Here is a 24,546-nt window from a genome sequence, read left to right as displayed (position 1 = left end):
CTCCTTCAGAATAAAGGTAGATGTTTGTGTTAAAGCTCCTTCAGAATAAAGGTAGATGTTTGTGTTTAAGCTCCTTCAGTATAAAGGTAGATGTTTGTGTTAAGCTCCTTCAAAATAAAGGTAGATGTTTAGCAACAACATCTTTCTCTGAGTGTTTTCCATGAATCAACACTTCAGATCTCACACTCGTCTGAAGAGGTGAATTCCTGTGTGAACACATGAATATTCATGTGTTCGTCAGTCTGGCGGTGGGGGGTTCAAGTGTCACTTAGGAAACAAAAGCTGCTCAAACAGAGTTGGTTGTTGTAGTTTCTCAGCTCAGACCGCCACTAGAGCTGCAACAATTAATCCATTAATCCAACAATAATCGATTATTAAATGAATCGTCAACTATTCTGATCATCTAATAATGAGTTTGAGGTGTTTTTTAAGGGAAAAAAAGTCAAAATTCTCTGATTTCAGCTTCTTAAATGTGAATATTTCTGGTTTCTTTGTTCCTTTATGACAATAAACTGAGTCTCTCTTTGGTTTGTGAAAAAAAAAGACATTTGAGGACGTCGTCTGGTGGTTTGAGAAACACTGATTGTTTTTCAACGTTTTTTTAGAGGGATAGTTCAACATTTTGTCGGTGTAAGCTATTTTTAGAATGGTGGAGCAGAGGAGCAAGCTGCTCAGGGCTACGCTAAAGGAATTTCTTGGTTTCCCTCATTAAATTCATCAAATACACAATCCAACCACTCCACAACGCTCTGGTGGACAAGTTGTGAGCTGCACATTCACCACGCTATGAGATAATAACACAACGTTACCACACAGAGTTGTTTTAGAGGGAAATACAGAGACTGTTGATGAAAAACTGTCCCTGAAGGCAACGTGCATCAGCGGTTTTGCATGAATTTCCCTCTAAAACAACTCTGTGTGGTAACGTTGTGTTATTATCTCATAGCGTGGTGAATGTGCAGCTCACAACTTGTCCACCAGAGCGTTGTGGAGTTGTTGGATTGTGTATTTGATGAGTTTGATGAGGGAAACCAAGAAATTCCTTTAGCGTAGCTCTGAGCAGCTCACGGCTCTGCTCCGCCGTTCTAAAAATAGCTTGCACCGACAATTAAAGGTAACGAAACTACTGCTATGACTATAGGGATTATTATGGCAATGGGCCAATTTGACTAAATGTTGAACTATCCCTTTAACATTTCATTGACCAAACAACTAATCGATTAGTCGATAATGAAAACAGTCGATAGTTGCAGCTCTACTCTGTCATCCCGCCACAATAAAAGCCTGAGAGTCCTGACGGTTTTAAGGTTTGACTCGTGAGACTTCGTCCTGCAGCTGGACCCTAACTACTACTACCCATGATGCACTGCAGCAGCAGCTCTGGACTGTCTGACAGGTGGACGATGAGTCAGTCGGATCGAATCCTGACAGACAGACAGGAAGTCGGCAGCAGCAGTGCACTGTGGGAAAACCGGCGTTCCCAACGAACGCTCCGTATACAACAGAACAGAACAGACACTAGAGCGTTTTCCCTGAGGAGAAGCAGCAGCAGCAGCCAGCTGTGGTGAGTTACACCAGCGTGTGTGTGTGTGTGTGTGTGTGTGTGTGTGTGTGTGTAGTCGTTGTGCAGTGTGTGTGTGTGTGTGTAGTCGTTGTGTAGTGTGTGAGCGAGCCTCAGCGTGAGAAACGGGGATGAGCAGAGATTATAGAGCAGCACAGCTGGACCAAGACCGGGACCGGCCTCATTACAGCTGATGACAGAGACACAGAGAGACTTCTACTGCCCCCCCCCCCCCCCCCTTCTATTGCCCCCCTCCTCCCCCTCTCCTCCTCCCCCTCTCCCCTCCCACACTCACTTAACCTTCCCTTTACATTCCTGTGATTCTGGATCTCGTGCTTCAGTTTTCTCTCTCTCCCACCGACTCCTTCAGAATAAAGTTTTCGTTAACTGAATTTCATTTTTTTGGTGAACTATTCCTTTAAAGCTCCATACAGTATAAAGGTAGATGTTTGCGTTAAAGCTCCTTCAAAATAAAGGTAGATGTTTGTGTTAAAGCTCCTTCAGAATAAAGGTGGATGTTTGTGTTAAAGCTCCTTCAGAATAAAGGTAGATGTTTGTGTTAAAGCTCCTTCAGAATAAAGGTAGACGTTTGTGTTAAAGCTCCTTCAGAATAAAGGTAGATGTTTGTGTTAAAGCTCCTTCAGAATAAAAGGTAGATGTTTGTGTTAAAGCTCCTTCAAAATAAAGGTAGATGTTTGTGTTAAAGCTCCTTCAGAATAAAAGGTAGACGTTTGTGTTAAAGCTCCTTCAGAATAAAAGGAAGATGTTTGTGTTAAAGCTCCTTCAGAATAAAGGTAGATGTTTGTGTTAAAGCTCCTTCAGAATAAAGGTAGATGTTTGTGTTAAAGCTCCTTTGTGTTAAAGCTCCTTCAGAATAAAGGTAGATGTTTGTGTTAAAGCTCCTTCAGAATAAAGGTAGATGTTTGTGTTAATGGAACTTCAGAATAAAGGTAGATGTTTGTGTTAAAGCTCCTTCAGAATAAAGGTAGATGTTTGTGTTAAAGCTCCTTCAGAATAAAGGTAGATGTTTGTGTTAAAGCTCCTTTGTGTTAAAGCTCCTTCAGAATAAAGGTAGATGTTTGTGTTAAAGCTCCTTCAGAATAAAGGTAGATGTTTGTGTTAATGGAACTTCAGAATAAAGGTCGATGTTTGCGTTAAAGCTCCTTCACAATAAAGGTACATGTTTGTATTAAAGCTCCTGAAGTGGAAACGCTTCGGTGGAAACACACAAAGGATTCCTGTTGGTTATCAGACTTCAAAGAGACACACACATACACACACACACACACACACACACACACACACACACACACACGACGCTCCAGCAGCTCGACTTAAAGGAAAAGAAAGGAAAAGAAGTCTGGTTCTTCTTTCTCTCTCAGGTCTTTATCAACTCATCATCATCAATAATCAATCAATCAATAATCAACCAATGAGCAATGAGTCCGATCACAATGCTGCCGTCTGATTGGTCGATCTGAAACACGCTGATTCTAGATCAGATCAGCAGCTTCTTCTCCTTCTTTGAGGTTTTTTTTCTCGTCGACTCTCGAGTCTGGACACGTCTACACACACACACACACACACACACATATACACACACACACACACACACACACACTTCAAAGATTACAAACACACACACACACACACCTATCTGAACCATCAGAGCCGTCGGCCAATCAGAGCTCAGCAGGTGAGATGCCTCAGGTTCAGACTTCCTGTTTCTTCTACGTGTGTGTGTGTGTGTGTGTGTGTGTGTGTGTGTGTGTGTGTGTGTGTGTGTGTGTGTGTGTGTGTTGACCTCGGAGACACGTGTCACTTCCTGTCTGAGCCGCAGACGACAGCTGGTGGTGTTTAAAGGGATAGTTCAACAATTTTTTGTCAAATTGTCCCATTACCATAACCCCTATAGTCATAGCAGTAGGTTCGTTACCTTTAATTGTCGGTGCAAGATATTTTTAGAACGGCGGAGCAGAGCCATGAGCTGCTCAGAGCTACGCTACGGAGGCTCATTATGGGATTTCTTGGTTTCCCTCATCAAACTCATCAAATACACAATCCAACAACTCCACAACGCTCTGGTGGACAAGTTGTGACCTGCACATTCACCACGCTATGAGATAATAACACAACGTTACCACACAGAGTTGTTTTAGAGGGAAATACAGAGACTGTTGATGAAAAACTGTCCCTGAAGGCAACGTGCATCAGTGGTTTTGCACGAATTTCCCTCTACAACAACTCTGTGTGGTAACGTTGTGTTATTATCTCATAGCGTGGTGAATGTGCAGCTCACAACTTGTCCACCAGAGCGTTGTGGAGTTGTTGGATTGTGTATTTGATGAGTTTGATGAGGGAAACCAAGAAATCCCATAATGAGCCTCCGTAGCGTAGCTCTGTGCAGCTCACGGCTCTGCTCCGCCGTTCTAAAAACAGCTTGCACCGACAATTAAAGGCAGATTATGGAGATTAAGATTATGGCAATGGGGGAATTTGACTGACTAAATGTTGAACTATCCCTTTAAGAATCAAAGCGTGGCCCAGATCTTTGTTTGTTGTGACCTCAGCAGCTTTAATGAGCCTCAGACTCTGAGTCACAGCTCAGGAATGTGCTGATAACAGCTGCTGCACCGACACACCTGAGGGTCTTTGAACGCCTCATCCTGCAGCGACTGCATCGACCAATCAGACGTCACCACTGTGAACTGAACGCTCCGCAAGAGTCAGGGGGTCGAAGGTCAAAGACAGATCTGACAAATTAGATTTCCTGTGTTGTAACGGACCCTTGAACACAACACAACACAACACAACACACACACAAAGCTATGAAAACAAACTGTATTTTTGAAAGATTCAACACAGCCTCTTTAAGAACTTTCAGGTAAACCTCAGGTGAACCGTGCCAAAAATTACAAAAAAAAAGGTCAGGGTTAACTTCCCATTTAACGAGGCTACCCTTCAAAATAAAAGCCACAACCTGTCATAGAGACACGCATTCTGCATTCAGGGGAGACCTTTACTTTGAAAATTGATTGCTTGATTTGATTGATTGATTTATTCGTCCATTCCACAAAACATTAACATACACAAACAAGTCAAAATTTCATGATCGATATGGGCGAAAGGGCGAAGGCAGAAGCAAAGCTTATTAAAGCCTACCCTGTTTACAGGAAGACACATTACAATAACAAAACAAAACTAAATTTGTAGGAAAATTACACTCAAACAGATTAAGTAAAGTGAACAGTATCAAAACGAAACAAACAGAACCTCCATTTGGTAACAATAATCTTCTTACTTTATGTTAGTGTTAAATATTTATTCAATACGTTGATTTTAAACATTCTTTTAAATTGGGTAATACAGTAGTTGTACATGATTTTAGTTCATTGTCAAGGCTATTCCATCATTTTACTCCAATGACAGAAATGCATTTGGCTTTAGAGTTTGTCCTTGCAAATTGGTCCATGACAGGAAAAACGTCCACATAACTAAATTTCTGATAAACTCTGCATGTTTGTTTCATAAAATAAAATAAAAAACACACACAGACACACACCAACAACTGGTGGTGGTGGTGATGATGCGTTCAAAGGCTCTCCGTACTTCTCACCTCCGGCTGCAGCAGCAACAACAGAGGAGAAGCTGCTGAGAGAAGAGACGCTGCAAATAGCTGCTGCTGCAACCCCCAACACACACACACACACACACACTGACTGACACACACACACACACACACACACACAGACACACACTCCACCCCCAACAATGAAAACTATGTGCCCCCCCCCCCCCCCCCCCCCCCCCTCCTCCTCCTTCAGGCTGCTTCTTGTTCTTATCTCTTTCACCAAACAACAGAAAACTTCACCTTCAAGACTTCAAAACTCAGCTTTCAATCTATGATCAACATCCCATAATAATAATAAATCAGTGCAGATCTATTCCAGTGGGGCTCCACAACTTTATATGGAAATTTCACCACTTTTTTTCCCCCGGAAATGTTTCTTTGTCGTTGGTCTAAAACGTTTCAGAGAAACACTGTCACAGAAAAACTTCACCTTCAAGAGTCAAACTCAGGTTTAAATCTATGATCAACATCCCATAATAATAGTAAATCAGTGCAGATCTATTCCAGTGAAGTCCCTGAGAGAGTTCAAGGGTCTCCACAAGGTTTTATCCAAATTTCACCACTTTTTCCCCCAGAAATAACCTTTAACTTCTCTACATTTCTCCAAAACTCCACTTTTTCTATAATAATCTTTCTTCCAAAAAAGAAACTTCTCTCTCTGAATCTTTTCCAGAACCACTGACTGGTCCCAAGTCTGGAACAGAAACCTTCTTCTGCCTCAGAACAAACATCTGTGTGTGTTTGTTTCAACGTTTTGTCGTCGGTCTAATTTGTTTCAGAGCCACTGACACAGAAAACTTCACCTTCAAGACTCAAACTCAGATAATCAGTTAAGTATCCAATCACCTAGATGATCTACTCTACCAACCATCAGCTGATCGTCAACCTGTTGGTTCCAACCAGACTTTGACCTTTGACCCAGTGCTGTAGTCAGAGTCGTTGTATACAGCTCTTTAGGTGGCTACACTGTTCATATCTGTATCACAGTTAGATCAGTTTAGCTGTAGACTAATAAAGGCAATGCACCTTTATTTATACAGCACATTTCATACCAAGGGGAAACTCAATGTGCTTTACATCAAAACAAGACATAGTGTAATAAAAACTAGATTAAAATAGAGCATCAATTATGAGTTTGGGTCTGATTTCAGTTCTGCTGATAGACCAAATGTGTACTGGGTATACTGAAATATATACTGGGTATACCTGAGTATCACATAGACTACACCACTGCTTTGACCTGTTTATAACTAACTCTGGTTTAGTCCAGTTCCTTTTTTTCTTTATTTCAACTCCACAAGAACCACTCCAGATCATTATTAACAAAGTAATCTACCTACAGTAGCCTATATCCCTACTAACTCTTCAGTGCCTCACAATAGGAAAACAACAGGTAGAAAAACATTGATGTTCAAAGAACCAAACAACCTGTGGCTGTTAGATCCTCTCCTCCTGTTGTGAAACATCTTGCTCCTGCTTTCATCGACTCTCATCTAATATTTGTACAAACTCTGGTTGCAATAAGTGATTCTTGTCTTGTCTGTTTTTTATTTTATTGTCTGTACTGTATTGTCTTGTTTCCTTTCATTGTATTGTGCTGAGTTGTGTTATGTGTGTAGGACGAGTTGTGACAACTCAACAGTGGTCCGTAGTTTACAGAGTAAATCTACTTGAGTACTGTACTTCCTAAATATCCAGAGGATTTGTACTTTACTTGAGTATTAGATTTCTTAGGTACTTATTACTCTACTTGAATACATTTACAAGACAAATATTTTTACTTTTACTACTCGAGTTAATTTGTAGGAAGGCTGAAAAGTAGCCTCAGGCTTCAAACAAGAGAAGAACTCCAGTTGCTTTTTACTGGACTAGATCTGCACTGATTTATTATTATTATTGGATGTTGATTATAGACTGAAACCTGAGTTTGAGTCTTGAAGGTGAAGTTTTCTGTGACAGTGGCTCTTAAACTTTTAGACCGACGACAAAACATTGAAACAAACACAAAATATCAAAGTGGAAAGATTTAGAGAAGTTTCTGGGGGGAAAAGTGGTGAAATGTGGATAAATACTGGACTTTTTCTCTTGTTTGAAGAAGTCCAGTTGCTTTTTTTTACTACAACTCCACAAGAACCACTAGAGGCTACAGATCATTAACCCTTTCTGCCCCGGGTGTAGGTAGACCACTATGCTGTAACGCTGTAATGCTGTATGCTCTGCTCTTACCGAGGTGCAGCGTGATGTTGATGGAGTTGGGGTACTGGATCCCGGCCAGCATGGTCTGGCTCTGCCACCACGTCGTGTCCTGCTGGTTGTTGTAGTCCGTGAGGAACTGCGCGCTGTGGTGGTTCCGCGGGTCCCCCCGGGCGTCGCAGATGTGGCAGGACTTGGTGACCCCCGTGGCGCCGGTCTGGACGCAGTACTCCTCGGGGGGGGCGCCGCAGGTGTTGGTCGCCACCACCGTCGTGTTGAAAGCGGCGTTGACGAACTCCGGCATGCAGCGCTGCGCCTGCGCCGCGTCCGAGTCCGAGTAGCACTCGTCCATCGCGCCCAGGACCACCGCGGCCAGGCTGCAGGCCAGCAGCAGCAGCGCAGTCCGGATCCAGCTCAGAGGCATCGTGAAGACTCTTCTCTACTCCGTTACAGCCTCAGACTCTGTAGCAGCTCCCTTCCCCAAAACCCCAAACAACTCAACTCTCGTCCCAAAAAACTTTGCGGTAACTTCCCAGCGCAGCGCGGAGCAGAACAGAACTTCCTTCACTTCTCCACTAAACACAAAAAGCGGCGCTTCTCTCCTCTTCTCTTCTCTCTGCTGGGATCAGGTCTGGGATCAGGTCTGGGAGGGATCAGATCAGGGTCTGGGATCAGGGATCAGGTCTGGGATCGCGGCCTCAGCTCTTTGTGTGTCCGACCGCCGCCATGCACCGACTGACTCCAGCAGGAAAAGACGCAGCCGCAGCTCCAGACCAACAGACTGAAAGACTACACCCACTGGTCCACTAGTCCGCTGCTGCTGCTGCTGCTGCTGCTGCTACTGCGCAGGTCCGAGGCGCAACTTCCGAGTCCCAGAGAAACCAGAGAAACCTCCAGAGTCCCTGAACGTCTCACACTCTTGACCATACCCCTCCCCACCCTCCCCCTCCTCAGGGCCGTTGTATAGGGGAGAAAGGTGATGATAACTCTAGGGGTCCAGCGCCCAGTGGGGCCCATAAAAAAGTAAATGTAAATGTTCTTTATTTATACAGCCCTTTACAACAATCCTTTCGGTGTACCAAAGTGCTTTACATAGTGTAATAATAAAAAAGAAAGAAGCAGAAATAAAAACAATTTAAATACAATAAAAACAGTGAAAGCAATAAAATACGGCAATGTCAAATAAGTTAAAATAAAATAAGATAAAAGTGCCATCGTGCTACTGGGTATTAAAAGCCATCCTAAATAAATACATAATAAATTAAAAACCCCAGTAGTCTAATCTTTGTATGACTGATTTATTCTGCGTAAGACCCTGACTAATACTCATAGTACACTGTAAAAACTCAACATCTTTCCAAGAATATTTGTCTTATTTCTTGTCCAAATGTCTCATTTCTAGTCAAAACTAATCTCTTTCCACTTAAAATAAGACTCATTACCTAAAAATTAACTTGTTTTTAGATCATTTTCACTTAAATTCACAATAAATAGAAAAATCTGCCAGTGAAAGTAAGTTTTTTGTGCTTGTAATAAGGAAGAAAAACTTGCTCCACTATCAGATTTTTTCTACTTATTCCAAGTGAAAATCTGCTTGAAAGAAGTAAAAAGTGTCTAAAAACAAGCTGCTTTTAATATGATGAGTCTTATTTTAAGTAGAATGAGATTTGTTTTGACTAGAAATGACATTTTGACTAGAAATAAGACAAATATTCTTGCTAAGATACTTGAGTTTTTGCAGTGTAATGCTGCATTAGCATCAAAACAAAGAAGGCTAAATAAAAAACCATAATACATACGTAGTCTAAGAAAAAAAAAGGAAAAGTTAGGGGGAGGGGCATTACTCAGCATTAATTAACACATTAGTTTATATATTAATGCTTAAGTAAAAGTCACCCAAACAAATGGCAGCAAAAAGAAAAAGAAAATTCTACACAAATATTATACACCTAATATAAACATAATAAACATTTAACACAGATTTATTTAATTATTTTCCTCTTGTTTCTGTTTTTCTGATTCAAACTTTTCCTCTCTCTGTGTTTCAGTAATAAAAAGGAACGTAACTGTAAAAAACCACAACCAGTGAACACATCACACGCTCTGATCAGTTTATCACTTTAAAGTGAACCACTGATCAGTTTAGAGTGAGTTAACGAAGAGTTAATGAAGAGTCTGGTCTTCACTGATAACACACAACCACTCCACAGTAATTCAATTATCACACAATACAACACAATGTGTGTTAATGTGTTTAACAGTTCATCCAGTGGAAGATGAAACGATCTCCTAAAGACATAAAGTTAAACATGAAACACTCTTTTTTATCAATATTTTAATCAATATCAGTGTAATAAAGGGATAGTACCATTTTTTAAAAGTGGGGTTGTATGATCTACAAATTTACTAGAGCAGGGTTTAAAAATAAAATCAATTTTCTGATTCTTTCATATTGATCTTCATTTGATAGATCCGATGTCGATTCATATTTACAGTAGTTCAGGCTTTTTAATCAGAGAAAACAGTGGGGAAAAGTGAAAAGTGAGGAAACTCCATCAGCAACTCACTATGAAATCTTTTTTCATGTCCTCATTCTGTATCATATGCTCTGTACTGTATTTATTTGTGTTTGTTTTATGTTAAACTGTGTTTTTAACTCAGAATGTTTCTTTTATTCTAGGCACATCTCACGTCCTAGAAGAATTCACACAGCTTTTTGCAGGAGAAAATAAAGTTTTTTTTCTGATTCTGATTCTGAGAGGAGGACAAAGGAACAGTGGACGGTTATATTGACATTTTCTGTTATTGATTTAATTTATTGATTAGGTCCCATGGTCGTGTCCCAGCAGCAGCAGCAGCAGCAGAGTCAGATGAGGTTAATGTGGAGTCAGACGGCGCCCCCTGCTGCACCAACAACGTATCACATGAATGAACGTCTGACTGCTGCTGCTCTCCATGGTTGTTGGAGCACTCCCACGTTTTAGTTTCAGGAATTTATTTAGAATCAACCAGTGGCGTGCACGAGGGGGGGGGGCAATCTTTGAAAAACACGCGCTAAAGTGTCCCCTGGGAGCCAAAACACGTGCTAAAGTGCCCTCATGGCAGCGAAAACGTGTGCTAAAGCGCCCTCTTGGGAGCCAGAAGTTCAGAATGCGTGTTTAAGAATGTACGACTTTTGTCTCATATGAAATGTACGACTGTATTCTTGTAAATTTACGATTTTATTCTCGAAGTTTGTGAATTTTTTATTTGTCAACGTGGCCGTTACAAATGTGTGCATATATGCATTTATTTATTTATTATTATCTATTACTTCTTTTTTCAACAATGTAACGATGGAACAGCCCTCAGTTGCCCTCCGGGATATTTACCATCTCAGTGTTGTACCGAACTTGTTGTACCAACTTGTTGTACCAAATCAACATCACTCCAGCTGAAGAGGTTATCCATCTGGATGCTCACATCCTACAGGTACCTGGGCATCCAGATGGATAACCTCTTCAGCTGGAGTGATCATGTTGATTTGGTCTGTTGTCGCTTACAGCAAAGGCTGTATTTTCTACGTAGGCTGAGGGTGTTTGGGGTCAGTCAAAACATTATGTTTCTTTTTTATCAGGCAGTAATAGAGAGCGTTATTAGATATGGCATAACAGCTTGGTATGGTAACCTCTCTGCACAGTCTAAAGCCAAGCTGCAGCGCCTGGTCTATACGGCTATGAAGGTGATGGGGAGGACTGACAAACCCTCCCTCCAGTCCATCTACGAGCAGTCTGTAGTCAGGCAGGCACGGAGGGTTTTGTCAGACCCGTCCCACATCCTTCTGGAAAACTACGAGCTCTTGCCTTCCGGTAGAAGGTATAGACTCCCTAAATGCAGACTGAATCGTTTTAAATTCTCTTTTGTACCCACCTCCATCAAACTTTTAAACAGCTCTGTAGATGGTGTACGCTGAGGCCTGGGAGGTGTGCAATAACTCTTGTTTTTATTTTTTATCTGGGAGATGTGCAATAACTGATGCTTGTTTGTCTGTTTGTTTGTTTACTTTTTAATCTTGTTAACCCTTGACTGGGTGTGTCATGAGTGTGTGTGTACATGTCAACTGTCATTTATGTATTGTATGTATATTAAGGCAGCTTTTTTACCATGCACTGAGTCCACAACAAATTTCCCCTGTGGGACATTAAAGTTTATTCTATTCTATTCTATTCTATATGTTTTCTGTTTTTACCTGCCTGCAATGCAAATTTCACTCTGGCGACGATGAAGTTGAAAAATATTTCTACTTTTACTATTTTAGCAGTAGGCTAGTCTTCTCTATATAGTTCAGCATTCACACTATTGTTCTTCCTCTCCGCCATTTTGTTTCAACGTATTATTCTTACAACCACCACTTTTTTGTCCATTAACTAGTCCTTCACACTTTGTGCTATTTCAACAATTAATATATCAAAATGTTCAGCTTTTCCGTGACATAGGTGCTATGACTTTTCTCTTTTCAAATATTCATACTTTTTGCAATATTCAACTATTTCAGATTTTTTTCCCCTCATAGACAATGCATTGGAACAGTCTTCAAACTCTTCAAATCTTCTTACTTCTTTCAGCCACTAAAGCTTCACCATACTTTCTGCTAGAGACTTCATTCAAATTCTAAGATGTAGACAAACTTTTTAAGTGTTCCTCTATGACTCAGCTTATTGATATCTTCAACAGTTTCTGATATTTGGCAGTTTTAAATCATTACATTTTTTGACAAAATCCAGCTTTATAATGGGTGTGCATTGCGTCTAACGAGCAGAGCTAGAGTGGTGACATCGTCAGCCAGAGTGAAGAGAGGCAAAAAAAAGCAACTGGAACTTTTGTCTTAAAACTGTCGGAAAAAAGGGTCTCCCGCACACTGTCAAGTCACTTGCAAAAGACTTTAATAAAACAAACAACGTTTCGGTCCACCTGTTTTATTAAAGGGATAGTTCACCCTAGAATGATATTTCGCTCATTATCTACTCACCCTCATGTTGACTAAGGGCTGGAAGAATTATCAGAGTCCACCGTCCCTTCTCTGAGTTACAGGGGGTCTCGGCGTAGCAGTGCATTTCAATGCAACGGTTGCAAAGGGACACCAGAGCTCTTCGTAAAAAAACACACACAAAAAAACATCCAAATACCTCCATGATGCTCGTATGTAATGTCCGTCTTGTGCTGATTCTCGCGTGATTTGCACCGGCGTCAGTGCGGTTACTGCGAATCACGCGAGATTTGGACGGACCAGGAAGAGGAGCTTCGAGAAGCTTCCGCTACAAACAAGCTTAAAATATAGACTTATTTCATTTTTTTCGGGACAATTACGCAATTTGGGGCTTCAGCACAAGACGGACATTACATACGAGCATCATGGAGGTATTTGGATGTTTTTTTGTGTGTGTTTTTTTACGAAGAGCTCCGGTGTCCCTTTGCAACCGTTGCATTGAAATGCACTGCTACGCCAAGACCCCCTGTAACTCAGAGAAGGGACGGTGGACTCTGAAAATTCTTCCAGCCCTTAGTCAACATGAGGGTGAGTAGATAATGAGCGAAATATCATTCTAGGGTGAACTATCCCTTTAAAGTCTTTTGCAAGTGACTTGACAGTGTGCGGGAGACCCTTTTTTCCTTTGTTCACTCCCTACCTATGCTCCAACGCACCTGTTTTTCAAGATTTTTTAGGTGTGCATCAGCTTCCACACTTTGTCTTAAAACTGTCACCACAGCCACAAATTAAACTCTATTGACCCCTTGCACGTGACGTCACGTTCCACTCGCGGTAGCTCCGGACGCCATGATGGACGGCAAAAGAACAGTGAACGTCAATGTAATTCAATGGGCGCGTTATAGTTTTGTGACATACCGGGGTTGTAGGGTTTCCCCTCCTTTTCCACTGAGCTGGTTCGAGTGCTGGTTCGGAGCCAGAGCCTGACTAGCACCGGTTCTTTGCTTTTCCACCGCTTAAAAACCGGTTATTGGTTCTTAAAACTGGTCCCAAGCACCAACTCCTTGCTGGTCTAGAGCTAAGAACCGGGGGCTGGCCACTGGCGGCGGGGTTACATGAACAACAGGACCAGTGCGAAGATATACAGACACATTATCGATGCCATTATACGTTAGTTTATCTACAGTGTATAGTCGATGTAAACACAGTTGAAGCTAACTAGCTGAGCTACATGCTGTGGCTAACAACAGCTAACGCTCGTAGTAAACATAGCACCGTCACAACGTAGTTGCCGCCGGCGGATCATCGCGGCGATTACAACGAAGACGGCTTCCTGTTTTCTTTTATTTTTCAGCCGGGTTTAATCAGAGAATGATCACTAATTATACCGACGTCGGGTCAGGTCTTCAACACCCACGGGTCGGACCAGGTTTTACTTTCCAGGTCTGTTAACTGTAGTTAGCAGCAGCAAAGACAGCAGCAGCTGCTGTATGGGGAGTGTGGCACTGACTGACGTTAACTCCTTAGCAGTGGAAAAAGCACAGAAAACTGAGATATTCTACGGCGAATAACAAAAAAACAAACATATATTGCAACGGATGAGTAGATATTCTATTTTAAATAAGTGATATTGCTGTGAGGTTGTAGTGTGAAGTGATCGAGCCACATTGTTGGACGGCACCCATACACAGTACATTATCACTGAGCACTTTCTGCCGTCCGTCATGGTGTCGCCTCTCGCGTCACGTTCTAATTGTGACGTAGCTGCAAGGGGTCAATACTCATGATTTTGTAAACAGTTTGTAGCCACACTTGTCTTCTGTCTCACAATGCCGTCAAAAATGCAAAGAGATTTAGAGAATAAATTTAAATATTTTTTTAAATGCAGCCAGGGAGCTCTCTGCTCTCATTCACCCCAATGCATTTTTTTCACAGCAGCAGGAGAAGGAGCTCAACTTTGTAACTTGCTGTTAAGTGCTTTTTAATTCGTTTTAATTCACCAAAAAATAGTCACAGGTCACAAAAAAGTCCTCTTCTTACTTGGTGTGGCTAATTTCTGCACTTTCCTTACTCTTTTTTTGTAAGCAGAAGCCACTTATTAAAGGTTTTCTTTGCCCCTCACATACTGTCTGTGTCTGTAGCCTAGTGGTTAGCTCACTGGGCTGAAGACTTGAAGGTTGCTGGTTCAAATCTTGCTTCAACAACAATTATAGTGAATTATTTTCCCAGTCGTCCTCTGTTGACTTCTGATAACTTGCTTCATGTTGAAACTGCTGCTCTCAGCCTGAAATTCACAGTAATTTTCATTGTAAGTCATTCAAGCTTGACTCTCAAGCTTTCTCGGTGTTGACACAGTGTGTTTCCAACAGGTGCAGCTTTGGGCTCGTTAACTTCAGAGTGAGACAGAGTGCAGCTCATCAACAGACAACAGTCTTTGCAACTGTGTGTACACTGTGGCCTAGAGGCAGAGTGAAAGTCTGCTGACCATGAGGTTGTGGGTTCGATTCCTACCTTGGTCAAACATTTGTAAGGTGATCACTGCTTGCACTATTTTCTAATTCTGCAATTGCTTTCAGCATTCACACGCATTTCCATTAGGAAATGCTACTTTATCTAGTTTTGGTTGCAGTGCTTCATTTTGTAGGATATAAGAGGTATTTTGCAGTCTGGGTGTGTGATGTGTGAAAATGTGTTTAAGAAATTGGAGAGAAAAAAAACTGTAACTTTGTGTTTGAGCCTCAGATGAAAAAAAAAACCAAACTCTGAGTCTGATCAGATCAATACCAGACATTTATTGATGGTCAATACAGATGATCAATACACAAACAGACGATTAAAACGGGTTCAGAAGCTCAACGACTTGTAACGAAGAAGTTACCGTTCACAGCTTCTTCATCATCATCATCATCATCATCCACACTGGGGCCAGACTTTCAAAATAAAAGTCCTCACGTGATTTTATTGGAAAAAACACAAAAAAAAACAAATATCGATGATGATGAAATGATGATGTCATCATTAATAACCTCCTCTGTACCCCCCTCCCCCTCCTCCTCTATAACCTCCTCCTCCTCCCCCCCTGTACCCCCCCCCCCTCCCCCTCCGTAGCCTCCTCCCCCTCTGTAGCCCCCTCCTCCCCTGTATCCTCCTCCCCCTCCTCCTCTGTAGCCCCCCCCACCCCCTCCTCTGTAACCTCCTCCCCCTCCTCCTCCATACCCTCCTCCTCCCCCTCTGTATCCCCCTCCTCCACCTCTGTATCCTCCTCCCCCCTGGTATCCTCCTCCTCCTCCTCCTCCTCCCCCGTCGAAGCGTCCCATCTTCGGGGGTCGAGGTCCGTCTCCCATCCTGAGAGAAAACAACAGAAGAACGTTACTTTTTTAGTCAATGTATGTTCAAATTAGGGCCAGTCGTGTGAATTTTTGGAAATAGGAGAAATTGGAGAAATTTCTGGAAAAAAAAGTGGTAAAATTTCGCCAAAAGTTTTAAAAAGTTTTCTAGGAAAAAAGTGGTAAAATTCCTCAAATTTTTTTTATAAAAAAGTTCCAGAAAAAAATGCTAGAATTTCTCAAAAAAAGGAAAAATATAAAAAAGTGGTCAAATTTCTAATTTTTTTTTTTTTTTTTACAATTTTTTTTTTTTTAAATTAAAAATAAATAAAAGTGGTCAAATTTCTCAAAAAAAGTTTTTAAAAAGTTCCAGAAAAAATGTTAAAATTTCTCAAAAAAAAGTAAAAAAAATATAAAATAAAAGTGGTCAAATTTCTCAAAAAGAAAAGTTTTTAAAAAAGTTCTCGATTTTATATTTTATTATAATTTCTTTAAAAAAAGTAAAAAAATAAATAAAAGTGGTCAAATTTCGCAAAAAATATTTTTAAAAGGTTCTAGAAAAAGTGGTAAAATTTCTCAATTTTTTTTTTTAAAGTTCAAGAAAAAAATGGTAAAATTTCTAAAAAAAAATATATATAAAATAAAAGTGGTAAAATTTCTCTAAAGAAAAAAAAAAAGAGGTTTCAAAATTCTAGAAAAAAGTGGTCAAATTTCAAGAAAAAGTTGGGGACCCCCTTGAACCCTCTCAAGGACCCCTGGCGGTCCCCGGACCTCACTTTGAGAACCACTGTTCTAGGTGACCCCGTTTGAATTCGGTGTGTGTGTGTGTGACCTCTGACCTCTGGCTGGTGCTCATCATGTTGATCCCGGCGGCCGAGGGCTTGGACACGTGTCTGATGAGGTTGAGCAGCCGCTGGTTGAGCGGGTCGACCTGGCTGACTATCTCAGGCTCCTTGGTGACCTCCACCACCAGAGCCTCCAGAGCTGCTCTGAGGGCCGCCACGCCACCCGCCACCGCGTGGGGCATCCGCAGCTTGATCCTAGAGGGGGGGGGGAGAAGCTGTCAATCAAACTGACTGACTGTGTATCTATGTATCTACAGCCACCGCGTGGGGCATCCGCAGCTTGATCCTGGAGGGGGGGGGGAGAAGCTGTCAATCAAACTGACTGTCTGTCTGTCTATGTATCCATCTATCTATGTATCTATCTATCCATCCATCAATCCATCCATCCGTCCATCCATCCTCCATCCATCCATCTATCTATCTGTCCATCCATCCATCCATCCCTCTATCCATCCATCCATCCTCCATCCATCCATTGATCCGTCCATCTGTCTGTCCATCCATCCATCCATCGTTCATCCATCCATCCATCCCTCCATCCATCCATCAATCCATCGTTCATTCATCCATCCATCCATCCATCTATCCATCGTTCATCCATCCATCCATCCATCCATCTATCCATCCATCCATCGTTCATCCATCCATCCATCCATCGTTCATCCATCCATCCATCCATCCATCGTTCATTCATCCATCCGTCCATCCATCTATCCATCGTTCATCCATCCATCCATCCATCTATCCATCGTTCATCCATCCATCCCTCCATCCATCCCTCCATCCATCCATCAATCCATCCATCAATCCATCCATCCATCGTTCATTCATCCATCCGTCCATCCATCTATCCATCGTTCATCCATCCATCCATCCATCTATCCATCCATCAATCCATCCATCCATCGTTCATTCATCCATCCATCCATCCATCCATCCATCCATCCATCCATCCCTCCCTCCATCCATCCATCTATCCATCCATCCATCTATCCATCCATCCATCCATCCATCCATCCATTTATCCATCCATCCATCCATCCATCCATTTATCCATCCATCCATTTATCCATCCATCCATCCATGTTTACATCCGTCCATCCATCCATCCATCCATCCGTCCATCCATCCATCCATCCATCTATCCATCCATCCATCCATCCATCCATCCATTTATCCATCCATCCATCTTCCATCCATCCATTTGTACATCCATCCATCCATCCATCCATCCATTTATCCATCCATCCATCCATCCATCCATCCATTTATCCATCCATCCATCTATCCATCCATCCATCCATCCATCCATCCATCTTCCACCCATCCATCTATCCGTCCATCCATCTTCCATCCATCCATCTATCCGTCCATCCATCTGTCCATCCATTTCTCCATCCATCCATCCATCCATCCATTTCTCCATCCATCCATCCATCCATCCATCCATCCATCCATCCCTCCCTCCCTCCCTCCCTCCCTCCCTCCCTCCATCCATCCATCCTGTTTCCATCAGAGTTTGTTGCATAAACTTCGTATCAATCAAGAGAAAATCTGATGATATCGACTGTTTTAGCTTTTTAAACATGGTGTGTGTGTATGTGTGTGTGTGTGTGTGTGTGTGTGTGTGTGTGTGTGTGTGTATGTGTGTTGTGTATTGTGTGTGCGTGTGTATGTGTGTGTGTGTGTGTGTGTGTGTGTTGTGTATTGTGTGTGTGTGTGTGTGTGTGTGTGTGTGTGTGTGTGTGTGTATTGACCCACCAGTCGTCCAGCTCCACCACTTCTCCGTCGGAGCTGATCTTCTTACAGGCGAAGAGCAGCAGCTGCAGCGGACTGACCAGGGTCATCCCTTTGGCCGAGATCGCCCGCGTCCTGATCTGTAACCACGACGACACCACGGCAACGGACACTCAATCAATAACACACAACTACACAATATACCGTGTATTTCTGCCTTTTATTTTAAAGGGCTAATACTGCACATGAAAAGATCTAAAAACCCATCTCAGTGTAGTTTTTAATCTCAGCCTCTCTAGGAACAACAGGTCGGTGTCAGCCAATCAGAAGAGAGGAGGAGGCTCTGGGCCTCTCTTCTGATTGGCTGACTGTTTATTAAAGTTATCCAAACAGAAAACAGAGCAGATGTCAGAATAAAACACTCACAGAAACTAAATCCTGCTGGTTACTGTATCAACAGGCTCCACTACATTATAGGAAAACAAAGAAAGTCTCTGTTGATTCAGAGAGCGCCCCCTATATATTCACAATGGTATAACCTTTTTTATCATAACCATATTTTGCAACGATTCGATTCAATGGCGAGGTTGAGAGTCGAATCAGACCAGTGATCGTTGAATAGTCGACTACCAGAGGTCACCGCTACTGTGTTCATTCATGTTTTACTAAAAGGTTTAATGGGCAGTCTATAGTTTTTATGGTGAGTTTATTCTAACAGAGAGAGACCGAATATCAACAAAACATCTAGAAATAGATTAATCGATTAGTTGTTTGGTCAATAAAATATTAAAAAAATGTTTAAAAACATCAACCAGTGTTTCTCAAACCACCAGACGACATCGTCCTCAAATGTCTTGTTTTGTCCACAAACCAAAGAGAGACTCAGTTTATTGTCGTAAAGGAACAAAGAAACCAGAAATATTCACATTGAAGAAGCTGGAATCAGAGAATCTGGACTTTTTTTCTGCATTATTAGATTATCAGAATAGTTGACGACTCATTTAATAATCGATTATTGTTTGATTAATCGATTAATCATTGCGGCTCTATCTTTAAAGGGATAGTTCAACATTTTGGCAAACTGGCCCATTGCCATAATCCCTATAGTCATAGCAGTAGGTTCGTTACCTTTAATTGTCGGTGCAAGCTGTTTTTAGAACGGTGGAGCAGAGCCGTGAGCTGCTCAGAGCTACGCTACGGAGGCTCATTATGGGATTTCTTGGTTTCCCTCATCAAACTCATCAAATACACAATCCAACAACTCCACAACGCTCTGGTGGACAAGTTGTGAGCTGCACATTCACCACGCTATGAGATAATAACACAACGGTACCACACAGAGTTGTTTTAGAGGGAAATTCATGTAAAACCACTGATGCACGTTGCCTTCAGGGACAGTTTTTCATCAACAGTCTCTGTATTTCCCTCTAAAACAACTCTGTGTGGTAACGTTGTGTTATTATCTCATAGCGTGGTGAATGTGCAGCTCACAACTTGTCCACCAGAGCGTTGTGGAGTTGTTGGATTGTGTATTTGATGAGTTTGATGAGGGAAACCAAGAAATCCAATGAGCCTCCGTAGCGTAGCTCTGAGCAGCTCACGGCTCTGCTCCGCCGTTCTAAAAACAGCTTGCACCGACAATTAAAGGTAACGAACCTACTGCTATGACTATAGGGATTATGGCAATGGGCCAATTTGACAAAATGTTGAACTATCCCTTTAAAAGAAGCCGGACGGTCCCTGTGCTGTCGGTGCAGTGAGGATGAGGAGGAGGAGGAGGAAGCGTGTCCGTACCTTCTCGCTGAAGACGAAGAAGGGCGAGGGGTAGGACATGTCGTGGCTGCTGAAGGGACAGTTGACGGAGGACTTGTGGATGAGGGCGTTGCGTCCCTCGGTGGTCAGGATCTTCCTCTTCTCCTTGTGGTAGCAGACGTTGGGGTAGGAGCCGAAGGTGAGCAGGGACACCACCACGTCCAGGCTGTTGTCTGGTCCCACCGTGTTGAACATCTGGGTCATCAGACTCTCTGAGGGGGAAAAAACTAGACTTTTATTTTTATTTTTTTATTTGCACATAAAAAATAAAACAAAACATTTACTTATCTCTCTTACTAGTAAGAAAGATATGAAAAAGAAATGTGCAGGTGAGGTCTGAAACCTGAAAGGCTTATAACACGACCTCACCTTGATCTAACAAATAATTGAAGCACAGTCAAGAAATAATAATCACATAACCTTGTGCAAGGTATAGAAATAATAAAATAAAATAAAAAAGAAAGGAAAAAAATGAGAAAAACAGGGAAGATGTTGGTAGTAAAAATAAAAGTAGTAGTAATGATAACAACACTAAATAAATAAATAAACGAAAAGAGGTAAGAAAAGAAAGCGAGACAAAAGAAGAGAACTGGCACAGATTAATTAAGTTCAAGTAAACACTAAAAAGGTAAAAGAAAAGAAAAACAAAAAAAACAAAAAAACATGGGGCGCTAGGAAAGCAGAATTAAAAGTCAAACCATGTTTTGATGTTCAGTTAATTTTAACAGTAGTTTCAACGGCCGTGGTGCGTTCAGGTACCTTCAGGGAATCCAGAGTTGACCAGGATGTCCTTCAGCTGGACCTTGGCCTCCCAGGTCATCCTCAGCGTCGACATGTTGAGACGTTTGTGTTCGCAGAAACGATTCTCTGCCTCCTCGCCGTTGATCCTGACAACACAGAGACACGGGTCAATAACCGACCAATCAGTGACCGGGAACCGATCCGATCCGAGAGTCTATGACTCAGCAACAGCAAAAAATTACCTTTATTTTCAATTATTTTATTTTATTCTATTTTATTTTATTTTTTGTTCATATGTTGTCTTTGCAAAGTTTTTATACGTTATATCTGTCCATTTCTGTATTATGTTTTATTTCTTTTAACATGTCCGAAATAAACTTAAACTAAACTGACTAAACACTGAGCTCTGATCAGCTGGAGGTCAGAGCTTCACATGTTGAACTCTTATTTAACAACCACCAGGCTGAAGAGAGAGAGGAACAGCTCCTTCAGCTGCAGACAGCGCTGTAAACTAACTTTTTGGCTCACATGCCAAGTCATTTTTTTACCGGCCAAATAATAAATGGCCTCTTTTTGTTACATAAACGTCAGTTTCAGCACTTTTCATTGAGATAACAGTATTTTATAGCTATATTCTGGAAATCTCTCTATAGGGATGTGGAATGCAAAAAAATGTGGTTGATAAGTAATACATTTTTCATAAATAATAAAATCAAGGAGGTTTCCTTTAAGATATTGCATAAAATTTACCCGGCAAAAAAAACATTAGAACGATTCAAACTCGATATTGTGACTCCTGTGATTTCTGTGGTTTGTTTGATGAATCCATTGTACATTTATTTTTTCATTGTTTATATTCTCAAATATTTTGGTTGAATGTACAAAACTTTCTTGAAAGAAAAACTGGTCATCCAATACATCTACTTGAAAAAGACATTTTTCTTTATTTTGATGATAACCAATTGGATAATGATTTAATATTTTTTGTACAACTTGTTTTATTTTTAGGAAAATTTCACATTCACAAAAGAAAATGGACTGACAATAAACCAAACTTTGCAGTTTTTTTGAAAGAGATTTTTCAGTATGGCACCGACACCAAAGGACTTGAAACACAAAAAGCATTTAAAACCAATTTTATTTTGGATAAATACCTATTTATTTAATATGATCTTCTTTAATTCAATGTTTTTTTGTTTTGTTTTTGGTTTGTTTGTTTTTTATATACATATATATAGATATTTTATTTTTTTATATATACACATGGTAAACATTATCTCTTTGTATATTTATATATTTTTTTATTTTATTTCCCCCCTGGCACAACAGTATTGTTCTGTACATAAATGTTAATAAAGTTTATAAAAAATAAAAAAATAAAAAAAAACAGTATTTTATAGCAATACATGCTTAGAAAAGAAGCCAAACCTAAATAAATTTTAATCTTATTAACTGAGTAAAAGACAGAGCAGCCGCGCACATCCAGTAAAGTAGGTGCTGGACTTAAAAACAAATAACCAGGATAAACAAAAGGAAAAAGTCTGCATTTTTTAGTGCTTTTATTTAGCACATCCAACAAGCACCGTTTCGAGCCCCATGCGTCTTCGGAAGTAGCAGGAAGTAGAATGTAAACAACAAGGAGATTCGGTCTACATAGTGACTATTTGACCTTTGACCCACCTGACGTCGTCCCAGGCCTGGAAGACCGACAGCAGCGCCACGTGGTCCGAGAACCTGGTGCCGGCGAAGTTCCTGTGGACGAAGCCCAGGCGCTTCCCCTCGCTGACGAACGGCTCGGGGAAGCAGGTGGCGGCCGAGATGGTGCACATGGCGTCGCCCACGCTGTAGCCATGACGACAGCAGAGAAGACGTTGGGAGTTTGAGTTTATCATGATCAGCAACATCAGAAAAAGAGCTCATAGCAAAGCTGTCCTAACCTTTAAACCTTATATGTAAATATATAAATACAGAACCTGTACATAAACAAACTTTACAAAATTTAGCATTTGTCCTATAAATCCTATAAAACCTTAATATTTTTCATTCCTTAGATCTCATCAGGTAACTTCTTCCTCACGCTTTTCAAAGTGGCTTGAACAGGTGGTTGTTTGAAATTCCCTCTTAGAGCGTATTCTCCTCCTCTATCATTTATTGTTTCTATTTGCTTTTAAAAACAATGAAACAACTGTTCTACTGTCTGTTTTATTTATTTTATTGCCTTTAATCGTTTCATGTCTCTTTGTTTTCAACTACAGTTGTTTTAAAGTGCTGTATAAATAAATTTGAGTTGAGTTAATGATGTTTGTGTACATGACCAGGTGTTTTATAGATAATGAGTGAAGTGAAGGAGGAACTGACTGGAAGATGCATCCCATAATCATCATCTTCCCCAGCCGAGGCTCGATGGGCAGACGGGCCAGGATACGACCCAGAGGAGTGAGCTCATCGTTGGTGTCCAGGGCGTCCAGCTCTGAAACACACACACACACAGGCGTACATTTCATACGAGAAAAAAGACCTAACATTACGAGAATAAAGTTGTAAATTTACTAGAGTAAAGTCATAAATTTCTGACTTTATTCTAAGGAAAACTAATCTGATTGGTCATTATCGAGCAGACGGACATTCAATGTTTGAGGCGGGACACAGTGTTTCCACACTACAACTGGAAACCTCTACTTCCTGGTTTTTCTCAGATGTTTACCATATTAGTAGTTTGGTCATGCAACTTACAGTATATCCAGATGCAACTTATATATCAAAAATACACGCTATGCCATCTATGACCACAAGAGGGCAGGGAGGCTTTTATTTCTAAATCCCTCCTCATTCATTAGCATTCATTAGTCCGGAAAATTCGGTAATCGCAACGACGGTAGCCACATAATTTGTGCGCCTTAATTATCCAATGCAAAAAAAAAAATCTACCCCACTTTCACCCCGGATTTACTCAAAAATAGAAAAAGTTTAAAAAGTTTGGGCTCCATCATCTGATAGATGAGGAATTACACTAATGTTAAGACCCACAGTGGAATCAAATTCATGTTTCTTTTCTTAATACCTTTAACAGTAGGAACAGGAAACAACAACAAAAAACCCCTAAAAAAACATACAATTTTTAAATATTAAATTTAAAATAATATTAAATATATAATATATATATAATCCAGAACCCAGAATAGTAAAAATTGTAACATTAAACATATAATTAAAAGCAAGAAAAAAGAATATATAATAAAATAAAAATAAATTAAAGTGACAGTGATACTCATCATGTCGACGCTGTTTCTACCTCTTCTGTGTGTGTGTGTGTGTGTGTGTGTGTGTGTGTGTGTGTGTGTGTGTGTGTGTGTGTGTGTGTGTGTGTGTGTGTGTGTGTGTCACCTCTCAGCGTGTGCTCGGCCTCGATGACGGCGTCCAGCGGCGGCGGCTCGATGGCCTTGGACAGGAAGTGGCCGATGGCGCCGAGTCGCAGCAGCTTGATGCTCAGAGCGACTTCGTGCAGCGGCGTCCTGAAGATCTCTGGAGTCATGTGAGTCTCCAGCCTGCACGCGCACACACACACACACACAGAACACACACACACACACACACACACACATAACATCCAGATGTTAAAGGAGAACGTTACAAGATAACAAACATGATAAAGACAGCGAGACAGAGAACATTTCACTGTTACGATGAGAAAATGAAAGGAAAACGGCACCAGAGGAAATAATACAGTCGATTGT

The 24,546-nt window shown here is 41.1% G+C and overlaps 2 protein-coding genes across 2 annotated transcripts in view; both read right to left on the bottom strand.

The window, feature by feature from the left end:
- Window positions 1–8,142, bottom strand: part of lamc1 (laminin, gamma 1) — an 81,829-nt gene extending 73,687 nt beyond the window's left edge. Inside the window, exon 1 of the mRNA XM_083991433.1 lies at window positions 7,419–8,142. Within this exon, the coding sequence (XP_083847559.1) occupies window positions 7,419–7,809 (391 nt within the window). The 5' untranslated portion in view covers window positions 7,810–8,142. The remainder of the gene's footprint in view (window positions 1–7,418) is intronic.
- A 6,999-nt stretch (window positions 8,143–15,141) lies between these two features.
- The window catches only part of dhx9 (DEAH (Asp-Glu-Ala-His) box helicase 9), a 40,905-nt gene continuing 31,500 nt past the window's right edge, over window positions 15,142–24,546 (bottom strand). The window contains 9 exon segments of the mRNA XM_083991434.1: window positions 15,142–15,434; window positions 15,437–15,696; window positions 16,517–16,717; window positions 18,284–18,399; window positions 20,054–20,283; window positions 20,831–20,958; window positions 22,493–22,654; window positions 23,171–23,282; window positions 24,197–24,357. Coding sequence (XP_083847560.1) covers window positions 15,370–15,434; window positions 15,437–15,696; window positions 16,517–16,717; window positions 18,284–18,399; window positions 20,054–20,283; window positions 20,831–20,958; window positions 22,493–22,654; window positions 23,171–23,282; window positions 24,197–24,357 — 1,435 coding nt within the window. The 3' untranslated portion in view covers window positions 15,142–15,369.

The sequence above is a fragment of the Trachurus trachurus genome, assembly GCF_905171665.1.
Source record: "Trachurus trachurus genome assembly, chromosome: 17".
NCBI lineage: Eukaryota > Metazoa > Chordata > Actinopteri > Carangiformes > Carangidae > Trachurus > Trachurus trachurus.
Note: the sequence above shows the minus strand (reverse complement) of the source record. Positions and strands in the feature narration are given on the sequence as shown.